At 45.3% G+C, this 14260-nt stretch overlaps 1 protein-coding gene across 2 annotated transcripts; it reads right to left on the bottom strand.

The window, feature by feature from the left end:
• Positions 1-51: 51 nt before the first annotated feature.
• On the bottom strand, positions 52-11038 carry LOC118397278 (F-box only protein 46-like). 2 transcript variants are annotated; one of them, XM_035791885.2, is made up of 2 exons: positions 10596-11038; positions 52-3418 (listed from the first exon to the last, which is right to left on the bottom strand). In XM_035791885.2, the coding sequence occupies exon 2, from the start codon at positions 3300-3302 to the stop codon at positions 1296-1298; it is 2007 nt and encodes a 668-aa protein (XP_035647778.2). In that variant the 5' UTR covers positions 3303-3418; positions 10596-11038; the 3' UTR covers positions 52-1295. The 2 variants fall into 2 exon arrangements, with proteins under 2 accessions (XP_035647778.2, XP_035647779.2); XM_035791886.2 differs by lacking the exon at positions 10596-11038 and adding an exon at positions 5041-5229.
• Between the last annotated feature and the right edge of the window lie 3222 nt (positions 11039-14260).

The raw sequence follows: 14260 nt of genomic DNA, 5'->3' as shown, positions 1-14260 counted from the left end.
AACATGTCACCAACACAGGTCATCATGCAGAAGGAAATGTCAAGGGTCAAATTCCAGTTTTAATCATTTCTGTTTATTTGAGAAGCACATTACCATTAGCATTGTACAACTGAAACCTACAGTGGTCTCCCCTACCCAGTCAGAGGGGTCAAGTGAACAAAGTTCTCTATACTGTATTTGTCAAGGTTTTGCAGATTTAGGGATTGTGAGCAGGACCAGTGTGGTTAAGGCTGGAAGCTGGTGTAGAGAGCTCTATGGTCCGTGTTTCTTTTCACCCGCATTGACGCAAACGACGGCTTTGGCAAAGACTGCCCTCTGCCGACTAGCAGGTTGGGACTGGGGGTTAGTGGGGAGGGGCTAAAAAATAAGAGGTGGAAGGAGAACAGTCCTAAAAAAAACAGGAAATAACAGCAAACATTCGCTCACACACCAAAAAACTAAAATAATTGATAACAAGCAGTCAAAACTTGTACAAAGTGACATCAAATTGCCTTCTCTTGCCCCACACTGTTAGTCTTATTCATTAAAGGCCCAGTGCAGTCAAAAATGTGATTTGACTGTGTTTTACATACATTTTCACACTATGCGGTTGCAATTATACTGTGCAATTGTGAAAATGCCCTTTTAGTGCAAGAGCGGTTTAAAAACACAGTCTGAAATTTCAGCCCATTTTGATGGGATGGATTTTGGCCTGCCCGGTGACAACGGGTAGTAAATTTGTTAATAGACCAATAAGAAAGAGTTCCAAACCTCTCTGCCAATAACAGCAAGTTTTCCCCTCCCGAGCAGACCAGTCCCATACAATCCTATCAAATTGTTGCTTGAGAAATGGCTCTTTACCAAGATTATATTTTTGTTTCATTTTGACCAGTTTAATTTAACACAATTACAGTAAGGTACTTAATTGTTACCTAGAAATGATTTGATATTGAGATAAAAACAGCTGCATTGGACCTTTAAACTTTCAGTGGCTGGCCCTCTGGTCAGTAAAGTTGGGGTCAGCTCTAGCATTGACAGCATGGCTAGGACACGACTGTCAGTTGACCAATAGGCAGAAACGTTGAGCATCAGGCCCCATGCAGCACCATATCACCAGCATGGGCCCACTCATCATGAGTCCAGTTTTCACATGTACTAACATCCGAGTAGGGAGCTAGTCAACTGCTAAGAACAAGGTGATAACGAGCAGAGAGAGAGCTGACAACACAGGAGAGAACCCCAACCCTTGTCTATAGTTTAGCACCAGGGGGCAGTGGGGTCTAGAGGGAGTAAGAGGGGTGCTGGGGAGGGCCCCTTTACCTCCCGTCCTCCCTCTTAGCGCGGGTCTGCACCAGCTCGCAGGGCTGCAGTACCCAGTTGTTGTCGTGCAGCCCCACACGGCAGCCTGGTGTGTCCTTGTCCGTGCGCCGGCAGCACATCCAATAGGAGCGTCCATAAGGCAGGTCGTGGTGGTAAGGTTTGGGGTGCCAGCGGCAGAGAGACACGTCACCCCGTTCATACTGCCGCTTGCACTGCTTGCAGGGGTCGTCGCGGTACAGCGGGTCCTGGTTCCAGCGCGAGTCGGTGGCGGGCACACCGTACATCTCAATCAGAACCTTGAAGTCGTAGCAGGTGCACTTGAGGGCGGCCAGCGAGCGGGTGGGCAGGTAGCTGAAGATGTTGACCATGATGTGGTCGGGCAGTAGCAGCATGTACTGACGAGGCTCCAGCAGCCGCTGGATCTGGAAGCGGATCTCCAGGAAGTCGTGAGAGACGTGGCGGTAGAGACGGCACAGGGAGGGGTCCGAGCAGTCCTCCACGCCGGCCAGGGGGGGGTCCGGCCAGTCAGCAGCATCCCCAGCAGGATTGTTGTTATTGGTGCAGTCCAAAGAGCACATTCCACTGCTGCTGCCGGTGCCACTGTCCTCGTCAGACCCTCTCTGGGGCTGCAGGAAGAACAGCTGGCCTGGAGGGGGGTCCTCTGGGCCGTCGGTCCCACCGGGCATGGCGAAACACACCGTCTCCTCTTGCACATTTTCTGTGCTGTCCTTGCCATAGAACACACATTGGTCTACAGCACCCGTGACAACCACCTCCACGTGGAAGCCAGTCACCCTCTCCCGGGCCACAGACTTCTTCTCCCCAGAGCCGAGCTCCTGGCTGGGGTCCGGGCTGCTGGAGGCTGGCCGGTCTGTATGGCTCTCCCCATGGGGGTCAGCTTTTGGAGAGCCGGCCAGAAGGAGGCTGGGGTCCCGTGACGTGGGGCTGACCAGCTGGTAGAGATCACAGGTGATCTTCTCGTTGGCCCGGGCCCCCGCCTGGCTCCCTCCTCCCCCACAGCTCATGAACATGCAGCGGGGCCGGCCTGCGGGCTCTGACTGCAAGCCAGGATCTAGGCTGGATACCCGGAAGGCAATCCTCACTTCACCTCGGCCGTGGGTGGGCCCAGAGTCCCCGCTCCGCTCCCTCTCCCTGGGGGAGTCCAGGCCCGACACGGGCCTCAGTGTGTTCTCCAGGAGCTGATGTTGGGACTCAAAGTGGGCTATGGCCTTAGCCACACGCCGCGACTCCTGCTGCTCCTCCTCCAGGACACCGCGTGGGGGGTCAGGGCTCTCTGACAGGAAAACCATGGGGCTGGGGTCGGAGACTGTGCCCTGCAGGAGCGTGTGTTCGGGGTGTTCTGTGGCAGTCTGTCCCTGGGTCACCATGCCCTGCAAGGCCATGGCTGTACGCTGCTCTACCAGGGCCACCATTTCAGCAACAGACAGCAGGTCAATCTCGCTCACTCCCGGGTTGGCCTCTGGGGTGGAGGCTTCTGGGGGCGGGGTGGCGGGGATAATGTTAGTCTGGGCCCGGGCGGGGGGGTCATAGGAGGAGCAGCGCCGCCTGCGCTTGGCCTTAGTGCAGTCCGTGGCCCAGTTCCCTTTCACCTTTATGGCGCTGGGTCGAGGCAGGCCCACCCCACTGAACTGGTGGGCCACGAAGAAGGCAATCTTCTCCTTGGTGTTGCCCGGCTTGATGACGTACCAGGTGTCCAGCAGCACCCTCCCATCCTCCATCTGAGTGGCGCCGGGAGGGGTGGAGGGAGCCTGCAGTGCCGAGGCCGGGTCGGCGTCTGGGGGAGTGTTCTCGGAGCCGGCATCCTCCTCCTCCTGGCCATCCACGCTTCCCCCGACCTCCAGCGACGTGCGCCCCGCAGTGTCAGCCTTGCAGAGGAAGGGGGCTGCCCCACTGCCCCCTGTACCTCTGGGCTTGTTCTGGGAGTAGGTGCCAAAGGGGCGTGGGCACCACAATCGGATGTGGGAGAAGGTGTCTCGGTCCATCACGGGCCGGAGGGAAGCATATCGGCGGCGTCTAGGCTGGGCATCTGCTGTGCACCACGTTACTCATTCTCTCTGTGCGAGACAGCAGGCACCGTCACGGGAAGAGGGCATACAATCTGAAGGGAGAGAGAGCAGTTTTATTACAGGAGCACTATTACAATATTCACCATCATAGGTCATCTAGCCGGGGGCTAGATTTAATCAAATTTTATTCATTTACACATCTTCTAAAAACTTAATTTGAGGGAGAATTTCTTCCCATGCATTCTACATGTTGCATTAGTATTAAGTCCCCAAAATGACCTCATCTAATTGTGACATGCTGATTCAGAAGCCACCACTATGGAAGGTTATTTCAACTCCTAGCCATTCAATACAGCAAGAGCACAGCAAATGACAGGCAAATCAGCTCCTAGCCTCTTGGCGGTTCAGAAACAAAAGGTCACAGTGCACAAGTCAGGAAGACTCATGCTTTCAGACAGCCTCAACAGCTAAACTCAATTAGTCATTACATACGCTCACTGTAATATAAATTCTCTCGCCTTGAAGGTTTTCAATCTAATTAAAGGCTTCCATTTCGGGGCCTTGTGTTGTCTGGGGCAGATGAAAGGAGATATAAAGGAGGGGATGAAGGGAGGAAAATGGATCCCCATCCTGACACTTCAAAGAGGACCTGCCCAATAGGAAGAAAGGAAGGCATATGCCTAACCTATTTTTAGAAGGGGAGAGTAGTGGAGTTGATGTTGAGAGAGTAAAGGACCTTGGCCTCAGCCTGCAGGAAAAGCGTTTACGCAGGGTGCCTGTGCCATTACATGTTACCATGCCAAAAATGAGGCACTGGGCGCTTAAGAGGAACAAGTGGCGCAAGACTGTTTCAAGACATTTAGACCTCTGATGGTGTCTGTTAATATGATTTTGTAATTTTGTATATTTTATGTGTCTGATGCATGTAGGGCTCATCTGTAAAATACACCCTAGTCTCCATATGACGTCCCTATCAAAAAAATAACGTATAAAAATGAAATAAATATTTGTGAGACATGCTGATTCAGAAGCAACCGCTATGGAAGGACTCTCACTGGATCAAATTTCACCTTCTAGCCATTCATTACAGCAAGAGCACAGCAAATGATAGGCAAATCAGCATCTAGGCGGTTCAGAAACCAAGTCACAGTGCACATGATATATATCTATATCAGCAACGGGTGTGGCTGAAATGCCCAAATCCACTAATGTGAAGAGGTTAGAGGTGCCTACACATACACAGGGCCTTCATGAAGAGCTCAGTGACTTTCAACGTGGCACCATCATAGGATGCCACTTTAAAAAAAAAAAAATATCTGCCTTGCTAGAGCTGTTATTGGGAAGTGGAAACGTCTAGGAGCAACAACGGCTCAGCCGCGAAGTAGTAGGCCACACAAGCTCACAGAACGGGACCGCCGAGTGCTGAAGCGCATAAAAATGGACTGGTACTGTTTATACACAGACTACCTACCGGTCAAAGGTTTTAGAATGTTTATATAGAACACCTACCTAGATTTCTTTATTTTTACTATTTTCATCATTGTAGAATAATAGCAAAGACATTAAAACTATGAAATAACACATATGGAACCATGTAGTGACCAAAGAAAGTGTTAAATCAAAAATATTATATACGTTTGAGATTCTTCAAATAGCCACCCTTTGCCTTGATGACAGCTTTGCACACTCTTGGCATTCTCTCAACCAGCTTCACCTGGAATGCTTTTCCAACAGTCTTGAAGGAGTTCCCACATATGCTGAGCACTTGGCTGCTTTTCTTCACTCATCCTAAACCATCTCAATTTAGTTGAGGTCGAGGGATTGTGGAGGCCAGGTCATCTGATGCTGCACTCCATCACTCTCCTTTGTAAAATATCCCTTACACAGCCTGGAGGCGTGTTGGGTCATTGTCCTGTTGAAAAACAAATGATAGTGGGACTAAGTGCAAACCAGATGGGATGGCGTATCGCTGCAGAATGCTGTGGTAGCCATGCTGGTTAAATGTGCCTCGAATTCGAAATAAACCACCAACAGTTTCACCAGTAAAGCACCGCCGAATGCAGAGATCATCCATTCACCCACACCACATCTCACAAAGACACAGCGTTTGGAAACAGAAATCTTCAATTTGGACTCCAGACCAAAAGATACATTTCCACCGGTCTAATGTCCATTGCTCCTGTTTCTTGGCCCAAGCAAGTATCTTCTTCTTAAATGGTGTCCTTTAGTAGTGATTTCTTTGCAGCAATTAGACAATGAAGGCAGTTTGCGCTGTTCTGTGAAGGGAGTAGTACACAGCGTTGTAGGAGATTCAGTTTCTTATTAATTTCTCACATGGAATAGCCTTCATTTCTCAGAACAAGAATAGACTGATGAGTTTCAGAAGAAAGGTCTTTGTTTCTGGCCATTTTGAGCCTGTAATTGAACCCACAAATGCTGATGCTCCAGATACTCAACTGGTCTAAAGGCCAGTTTAATTGCTTCTTTAAAACAGAACAACAGTTTTCAGCTTTGCTAACATAATTGCAAAATGGTTTTCTAATGCTCAATTTGCCTTTTTTTAAATTATAAAAAATTGGATTAGTTAACACAATGTGCCATTGGAACACACAAATGATGGTTGATGATAATGGGCCTCTTTTGCTGAGTTTGCATAGGCGCACAAAAAAAACTTCCCTTTTTTAGGACCCTGTCTTTCAAAGATAATTCGTAAAAATCCAAATAACGCCACATATCTTCATTGTAAAGGGTTTAAACACTACTTCCCATGCTTGTTCAATGAGCCGTCATACTGCTCAGGAAGGAGACGTGTTGTGTCTCCTAGAGATGAACGTACTTCTGCGAAAAATGCAAATCAATCCCAGAACAAAAGCAAAAGGACCTTGTGAAGATGCTGGAGGAACCAGGTACAAAAGTATCTATATCCACAGTAAAACAAGTCCTATATCAACATAACCTGAAAGGCTGCTCAGCAAGGAAGAAGCCAAAACCGCCATAAAAAAGCCAGACTACAGTTTGCAACTGCACATGGAGACAAAGATCGTACTTTTTGGAGAAATGTCCTCTGATCTGATGAAACAAAGATAGAACTGTTTGGCCATAATGACCACCGTTATGTTTGGAAGAAAAAGGGGTAAAAAGACTGAACAAGCCCCACTCTTTCCATCCTGTGATCCCAAACAAGTTGAGACAGACAGCACTAGTATAACACTATAGTTTGGCGACTCTTACCAAGAAAACGTAGGCCGATATCTAGCCTATCTATACTTGTCGCCAGTTGTAGGCATGATAATATGAAATGTGTACCTTCAGCTGAATAGGAATGTCTGACTAGTCTGCTACCCAGGCTGTTTGTGTGTGTGCGTCAGAGGCCAGAACTACTCCTGGGCTGGTTAAGGGCTTTATAATCACACAGCTCCAGCTAAGAGCCTGCAGATTACTCTCTGTATGAAGTACATCCCTGGGCCACCACCCCACCGATAAAAATATTGGATGGCGTAACAGGGACAGTGAGCATCAGTCCATCATTGTGACTAAAACAGGCACTTCCTGAAGCAGTGAGAGAGAGGCAGTGAGTGACAGCCAGTGCATGATTGAATGGCTCTAGTCAGATTCCCTCCATTGACCAGTATCTATTATTCAGAGCCAGCCAGCCAACAGTACTTCAGAAGATGGAAAGATGGAAGAGGGCGGGGGGGTCCACTACCAGTCATCCAGAGGCTGGAGTCAGTAGCTTTAATCCATGCTGTAGTCTTCGTTGTCAATTAATAGGCTATTTGACGGTTTACCCTGTATTTTAATTAGGAAATAAGGTGGCCGATGAACAGGTGATAGTAAAATGCTACGGTGGAAATAGATGGCATGCAGTATGCAGTACTAATGACTGGCCTAGTAGCCTATAGGCTAGCTATTTTACACTTGTCTCCATACCAGGTGTTAAACAAAGCTGAACTCTGCAAGGAGACGCATCATATACAAGATGTTTAAAGACATCTATACTGGCTTAATATCAGGTAATGAGTAGCCTGAATTTATGAGAAAGTCCACATAAAATATGAGGACATGAAACGAGAAGTCCCTTCATTGTATTCAAATGATATCCACGGGCCAAAACATGGCCCAGATGTTGCCGACAACCTGTATCCATGAAGAATTCATACCGACAGATGATAAAACCTCTGCAATGATAATGCCGTTTTAGTTTCTCATTTTAAACAATTCCTGCAAATTAAGGCTGGTTTTAATCTTTTTGCATAATCCACCAAATCCTGTCCATGCCCAGCAGCAGTACAGAAATCGCCGAGTGCCGCGCCAGAGGCTCGTCTCTCACTGGCTCCCCAAGTTGTCCGACCTCTGAACTACACACACCAATGCAGGAGGATTCATTCCTCCATCATGACCTCGCTCAAACAATCCAGAGGCTTTCTGTTGGAGGATATTCAGCAGGCTCAACATCATAACACAATGCTCCCGATTAACCAGGGAATGTATAGAAACAAAACAGTTGTCAATTGGCCACATGACAGCCACAGAATAAAATGTCAATTCTAAAACTTGAGTTTCTATCTGGAGCATTCGAAAACATTGTGCCCACTAAAATACCACTGTTAGAATAGTCTCAGGCATTGAAGGAATGTTCAGCACAACACCATTCCTATTACAGAGAAAATGTCATATTGAAAAGACAACTTAGGCACAGTAAACAGGTAAGGACCTTTCAAACGAAAAAAAAAAAAAAAAAAAAAAATTTCTTCTTCCAATTCCAGGCTGTCCTCAGATAATTCAGACAGGCCCCTCATTCACCTCTAGCACTATACTCCCTCTCAGAGGCTTTGGGAATGGTGGACAATGCAGGGAGGTGATAAATGGCGCTCGCCTTGGCTGCGCCTGCAGGGACAATACAGCAGTAGCCCGGGCAGCAGGTGAGGCTGATGATGCTAGTCTACAAGAACAATGGACTCCACCCATCCCCGATAAAATGAACCCAGAGTGCCTTCGTCAAGAGAAGGTCAGGCAGACAAGTTGGCTATAGAAGTGTTTGGTCTGCCAGCTGTGCTTCTCTGGTAGTGAACAGAACTGCAATGGATATCGATGCACTCCTTTTAAACTATAGCTCATCTGTTTTTTCTTTCCACCGTTTGGCTTCAACCAAAAGAGTTCATCATCCACCCCCTTACTCAAATAGTGTTGGTTGTAAGAGCCAGGACAGTGGTTGCCAAAATGGTGAATTGTTGTTTATTTGTAAACATTGGAATACAAATCCTGTCAGTACAAAACTGATACACAGGCTATTCTGAGAGGATTTTAGGCTGAACCAAGCAGGATCATCAATGGATGTTCCCTGGAACTTAACTATTGAATATTTTTGGCGTCTTCATGCCACAGGCTTTCCATTTCAATACTTCTGATTCTAAAGTACCAAAATAAAGATGTATAGGCCTAGTTCTCAGTTGAATAACAGATACCAGCTCACCAACAACAAAGGTGCTCATTTTGTAGTTTGATTACTTATTTTGTCTTTGAGTAAAGATTAACGCCCACAGATTATTCATTTTTGGTCCGGTCCAGACCGGCCTTTTTTTTATAGCACAAATAGACATCCATGATTGGTTCAGATTTGGTCCAGACTATGTTTCACAAGTTTTTCAGAGCACAACACAAAAAGTTGAGTACAGTATACTTCAGCAGAGTAGAATAGAGTTCAGTTCAGTACACAGTAAAGCACACTAGAGTACACTAATGTACTGTGCTGAACTACTAAAATATTTAAGTGCCTTTGAAAGGGCTATGGAAGTAGGTGCCAGGCGCACAGATTTGTGTCAAGAACTGCAACGCTGCTGGGTTTTTCAAACTCAACAGTTCCCTGCGTGCATTGAAAATGGTCCACCACTCAAAGAACATCCAGCCAACTGTGGGAAACATTGGCCAGCATCCATGTGGAACACTTGACACCTTGTAGAGTCCATGCCCTGACGAATTGAGGCTGTTCTGAGGGCAAATGTGTAAACAGACATCAGTGACTGGTTCAGATTTGGCCCAGTCCAACCAAATTTGGTCTCATTAAAATAGCCAGTGTGTAGAATAATACCCAAATATGCATATTTCTACATTTGTGTGCCTATTTAGGATACAACACCTTATAATATCCATAATGATGCATGTATTTATGTGTAGGACAGATCAGGGACCTATGATGAAATTCTGTTAACGCAATTCTAAATCAACTTCACATACTATAGTTTAATAACCAAAATATATTTTTCAATAACCAAAATATATCAAGGTGTCATAGCTGACACCTCATTGTTTCTGCAGACATTGTTGAATCTTAATTCAGAGTAGATATTTAACAGTATTTGGAAAACGGTCACCTAGCCAATGCTAAATCAAGAAGCTGAAAAAAACTAAATTGACAGAGAAACGTTACTGCACCGAGGAAGTACAGGTGACATGGACTCTAGATATAAACAAAGCGCCTTCAGAAGTGAAAGGCACATCTCCATTAGGTTGTAACTTACAGGTGGTCAGGATGGGTAACCATGATTAGCCAAGGACTAATTATTGGCATGCTCATTGGTGTTCATTCAGTTGCCTAACGCTGATCAAATAGTCAGTTGAAATGTACAAAAATGTCATAATTTTACAAGAATAGGACGAAACAGAAATCCAGCCTGTGTGGTTGAACTATTCTTACAACTACAGTAACGTTAACTAAGTTCACCCCCGGGGTCCATATTAATAAACCAAGTTGGTTAACTAGCTAACTAATGTGTGCTTACGTTAGGTTAGTTATCTGATATAATCACTTATGCTAACTAGCAACTATATGATGTGCAGGCCAAAGAGGTAACGTTAAACACTCATGTTAGCTAGGTCACGTTAGCTAACCAAATTCATTTCTTAGCTGCTAGTTTAGCTTAACGTTAAAAAGTTAACGTTGGCTGGCTATCTAACTAGGCTAAGTTAGCTAGCGCGTTATTACCCAAATGACCAACAACAATATCGTTGTTACATTGATGTTACAAACACTCGCCAAGGCGCGGCTAACTGATAGGCACCAAATAGGCATCAACAGATCGTGTTGACGAAAATAAAACGAGTTAGTCAACTGCATTAAGGGATGTAACGTTGTGTGCTGACTAGCCAAACAGCATTGCAATGGAACCCATATTGTGTGTTGCTGGCTAACGACGTTGACTAGCTTTGACCCGAATTTAAATACAGCTAAGCTTCGCTAAAGTGAAGTAATTCATGTTTCAGTCTTCTTACCTGTAGATCCGCAAGCACTTGACCTGCAACAGTGCTGATGACAGTAACGTTACTAGCAAGCCCCCCGACGGTCGTAGGCCTGTTTTCCTCTCAACAACCGACCGATGAATCAGATTGAGCAAGAATAGGGGTGCAGGTGACTCGGGTTATCTTTTACTTGTCCACGTAAATTAGCTAGCTATCTGGCTGCAGAGTACTTTCCAATATCAACCTAATGTTAATATCGAAGCCTACTGTCCGTTTTTCAATTGTACACAACCTATCTATACTGATCCTGTTTCACACTCTTCCTCGTTCATCTGGCTACCTTTTCAGAGCTGACACAGGCTGACCTTTACGGTATGTTCTCTGAACAACCAAAATAATCGGAGTCGGAACATCGGTGGAGAGGAAGGCCATCTTGTTGACAGGCAGCTGCACAAGGCCCACAGCCAATAGCAAGGCAGAGTCGATGGTGTGCCCATATATGGCATATATGGCCCCACTCACCCCCCTTCTTAGGTCTCACTCCTCCGCATCTCTCTCAATTCAGTTCAATTCAATGGGCTTTATTGGCATGGGAAACATATTGTAATGAAACAGGCAGGGAGCAGGCCTCGAACCCTCGACCTTCTAGCCCGAAGTCCAGCGTGCTATCGACTGTGCCCCAAAAGCATGCTCAAGCGGCAGAATCGATATCTGCACTTATATACCAAGGGTCATTACAATATGTTAACATTGCCAAAGCAAGTGAAGTACATAATATACAAAAGTGAAATAAACAATCAAATGAACAGTAAACATTACACTCACAGAAGTTCAAAAAGATAATAAAAACATTACAAATGTAATATTATGTACAGTGTTGCAACGATGTACAAATGATTAAAGTACAAAAGGGAAAATAAACAAGCATAAATATGGGTTGTATTTACAATGGTGTTTGTTCTTCACTTGTTGGTCGTTTCTTGTGGCAACAGGTCACACATCTTGCTGCTGTGATGGCACACTGTGGTATTTCTCCCCGGTAGATATGGGAGTTTATCAAAATCAGATGTGTTTTCAAATTCTTTGTGGATCTGTGTAATCTGAGGGAAATATGTGTCTCTAATATGGTCATACATTGGGCAGGAGGTTAGGAAGTGCAGCTCAGTTTCCACCTCATTTTGTGGGCAGTGTGCACACAGCCTGTCTTCTCTTGAGAGCCAGGTCTGCCTACGGCAGCCTTCTGAATAGCAGGGCTATGCTCACTGAGTCTGTACATAGACAAAGCTTTCCTTAAGTTTGGGTCAGTCACAGTTGTCAGGTATTCTGCCACTGTGTACTCTCCGTTTAGGGCAAAATAGCATTCTAGTTTGCTCTGTTTTTTTGTTAATTCTTTCCAATGTGTCAAGTAATTATCTTTTTGTTTTTTCATGATTTGGTTGGGTCTAGTTGTGTTGCTATCCTGGGGCTCTGTGGGGTCTGTTTGTGTTTGTGAACAGAGCCCCAGGACCAGCTTGCTTAGGGGACTCTTCTCCAGGTTCATCTCTCTGTAGGTGATGGCTTTGTTATGGAAGGTTTGGGAATTACTTCCTTTTAGGGGGGCGGCAGGGTAGCCTAGTGGTTAGAGCGTTGGACTAGTAACTGGAAGGTTGTAAGCTCAAACCCCCGAGCTGAAAAGGTACATTATTTGGTGTTCTACGTTGTACATGGAGGATGTTTTTGCAGTCTCTCAATTTGGTGATTGTCCCATTTTGTGAATTCTTGGTTGGTGAACGGACCCCAGACCTCACAACCATAAAGGGCAATGGATTCTATAACTGATTCAAGTATTTTTATCCAGATCCTAATTGGTATGTCGGATTTTATGTTCCTTTTGATGACATAGAATGCCCTTCTTGCCTTGTCTCTCAGATCGTTCACAGCTTTGTGGAAGTTACAGTGGGGCAAAAAAGTATTTAGTCAGCCACCAATTGTGCAAGTTCTCCCACTTAAAAAGATGCCAATAACACCAGAGAGAGAGAGAGAGAGAGAGAGAGAGAGAGAGAGAGAGAGAGAGAGAGAGAGAGAGAGAGAGAGAGAGAGAGAGAGAGAGAGAGAGAGAGAGAGAGATGATGCGACACAACCAATATAAGCCAGTTCAGAGAGCAAACAGGTTGTTGAAGGTGGGAAGGAGTAAGTCTGAGAATGGATACTGTAGTACGGTGCATTGTAGACTGTATACTGTACAATGGACAAATTGTATGGCCCTGAACATTGTGCTTTCCATTTATTACGGTTTCTCTCAGTTGCTTTGGTGCATTTTTCACATCATCCCTACCATGTGCAAAATAATAAGTGCATTTCTCAGAACAATTTGTACAAACTGCAATATACAATAGATATGTTTCTAAAGCTAGTCAGTCACTAAACATCCTTAGTACATCTCTCAAAAGTAAATATTCATGCCAATGATCATGTCAGTGTCATCAGAATGATAAGTCATTGAGTCATTGTTCACGAACAAGGTCGTCAAAATGTTTAGGCATGTTGTCAATGTAACTGTGTACTTTGACAGTATTACCTGATGTAAACTTAGGCTACAGTTTGGATGACAGTTACTGAAAATGCACAAGGCTGTACATCTATGGCATATATCAAGTTCAACAGTACTATTTACACATTACTGTATGTGGGTTATTGATTAAAAGAGGCTGGACAATCCAAGGGGCATAAAGGAAAAAAAAAACGAAATTAGAAAGAAACACAGGAAACCACCCCTAAGGCACAACTTTGCCCGCAGCACTGTTGTGCTGTCTCTCCAGACGTTCCTGTCTGTCGGCCCACATATTCTCATCCACATCACACCGGATATTTTCCCTTCCAATGCAACGTGGAAAGAATCTTTTGGAATGCCTTATCCATCCTCTGCAGGCGTCTACTGTGATGTCCTCACATGCTGCATCCATTGCAGCCAGCAGGGTCATCTGTGTGTGTGGCTGACGATTGTACACCTTCCACCTCCGTGCTCCTCAATTAGGTTAAGGAATGGTGAATAAGGTGGGAGGAATTCTATGAGCATCCTCGGGTGGGTCACAAACCATTGCCTTATGATGTTTGATCGATGGAAACTCACATTATCACAAATGACCACATACTTTGGCAAATCCTCTCAAAACAGACCCCTCTCATCATTAGGGATGAGAGCCCTGTAGAGGGTCTCTAAAAAGTTGAGTAGATGCTGGGTGTTGTATGGCCCTATACGGGGGATATGGGTTAGGACACCATGCTCTGAAATAGCAGCACACATGGATGGATATTTCCTCCCCGTTGGCCTGGCAAATCCACAGTAGCTCTGTGACCGATGATATTCCGACCCCGCATTCTGCATCTGGTCAGGTTGAAGCCAGCCTCATCCACGTATACAAAGTTGTGAGATGGTTAACTTGATTCCAACATTTTTCAGAAACATTTTGTTTTCTGATGTTGCATTTCTTTGGGTTTCTCATTTGCTTTTGATGCTGCATTTTGGAATATGCAATTGATGTATTGAGTCGCTGAATTGACACCTTCTCTATTGTTTTGGTATTGTGAGTTATTGAAGAGCTGTATAGAGTTAATTTGAGTTCAACGTTTCAATTAATCTCTCTGCACTGTTTGGAGCCCAGCTGTATGATTGGTTCATGTTGTAGAGTTTTTTTTTTGGTCTGTTTTAAAAAACAAAC

Source organism: Oncorhynchus keta, chromosome 18 (assembly GCF_023373465.1).
Source record: "Oncorhynchus keta strain PuntledgeMale-10-30-2019 chromosome 18, Oket_V2, whole genome shotgun sequence".
NCBI classification, from domain to species: domain Eukaryota; kingdom Metazoa; phylum Chordata; class Actinopteri; order Salmoniformes; family Salmonidae; genus Oncorhynchus; species Oncorhynchus keta.
This window is presented reverse-complemented; position numbering and strand designations above follow the sequence as displayed.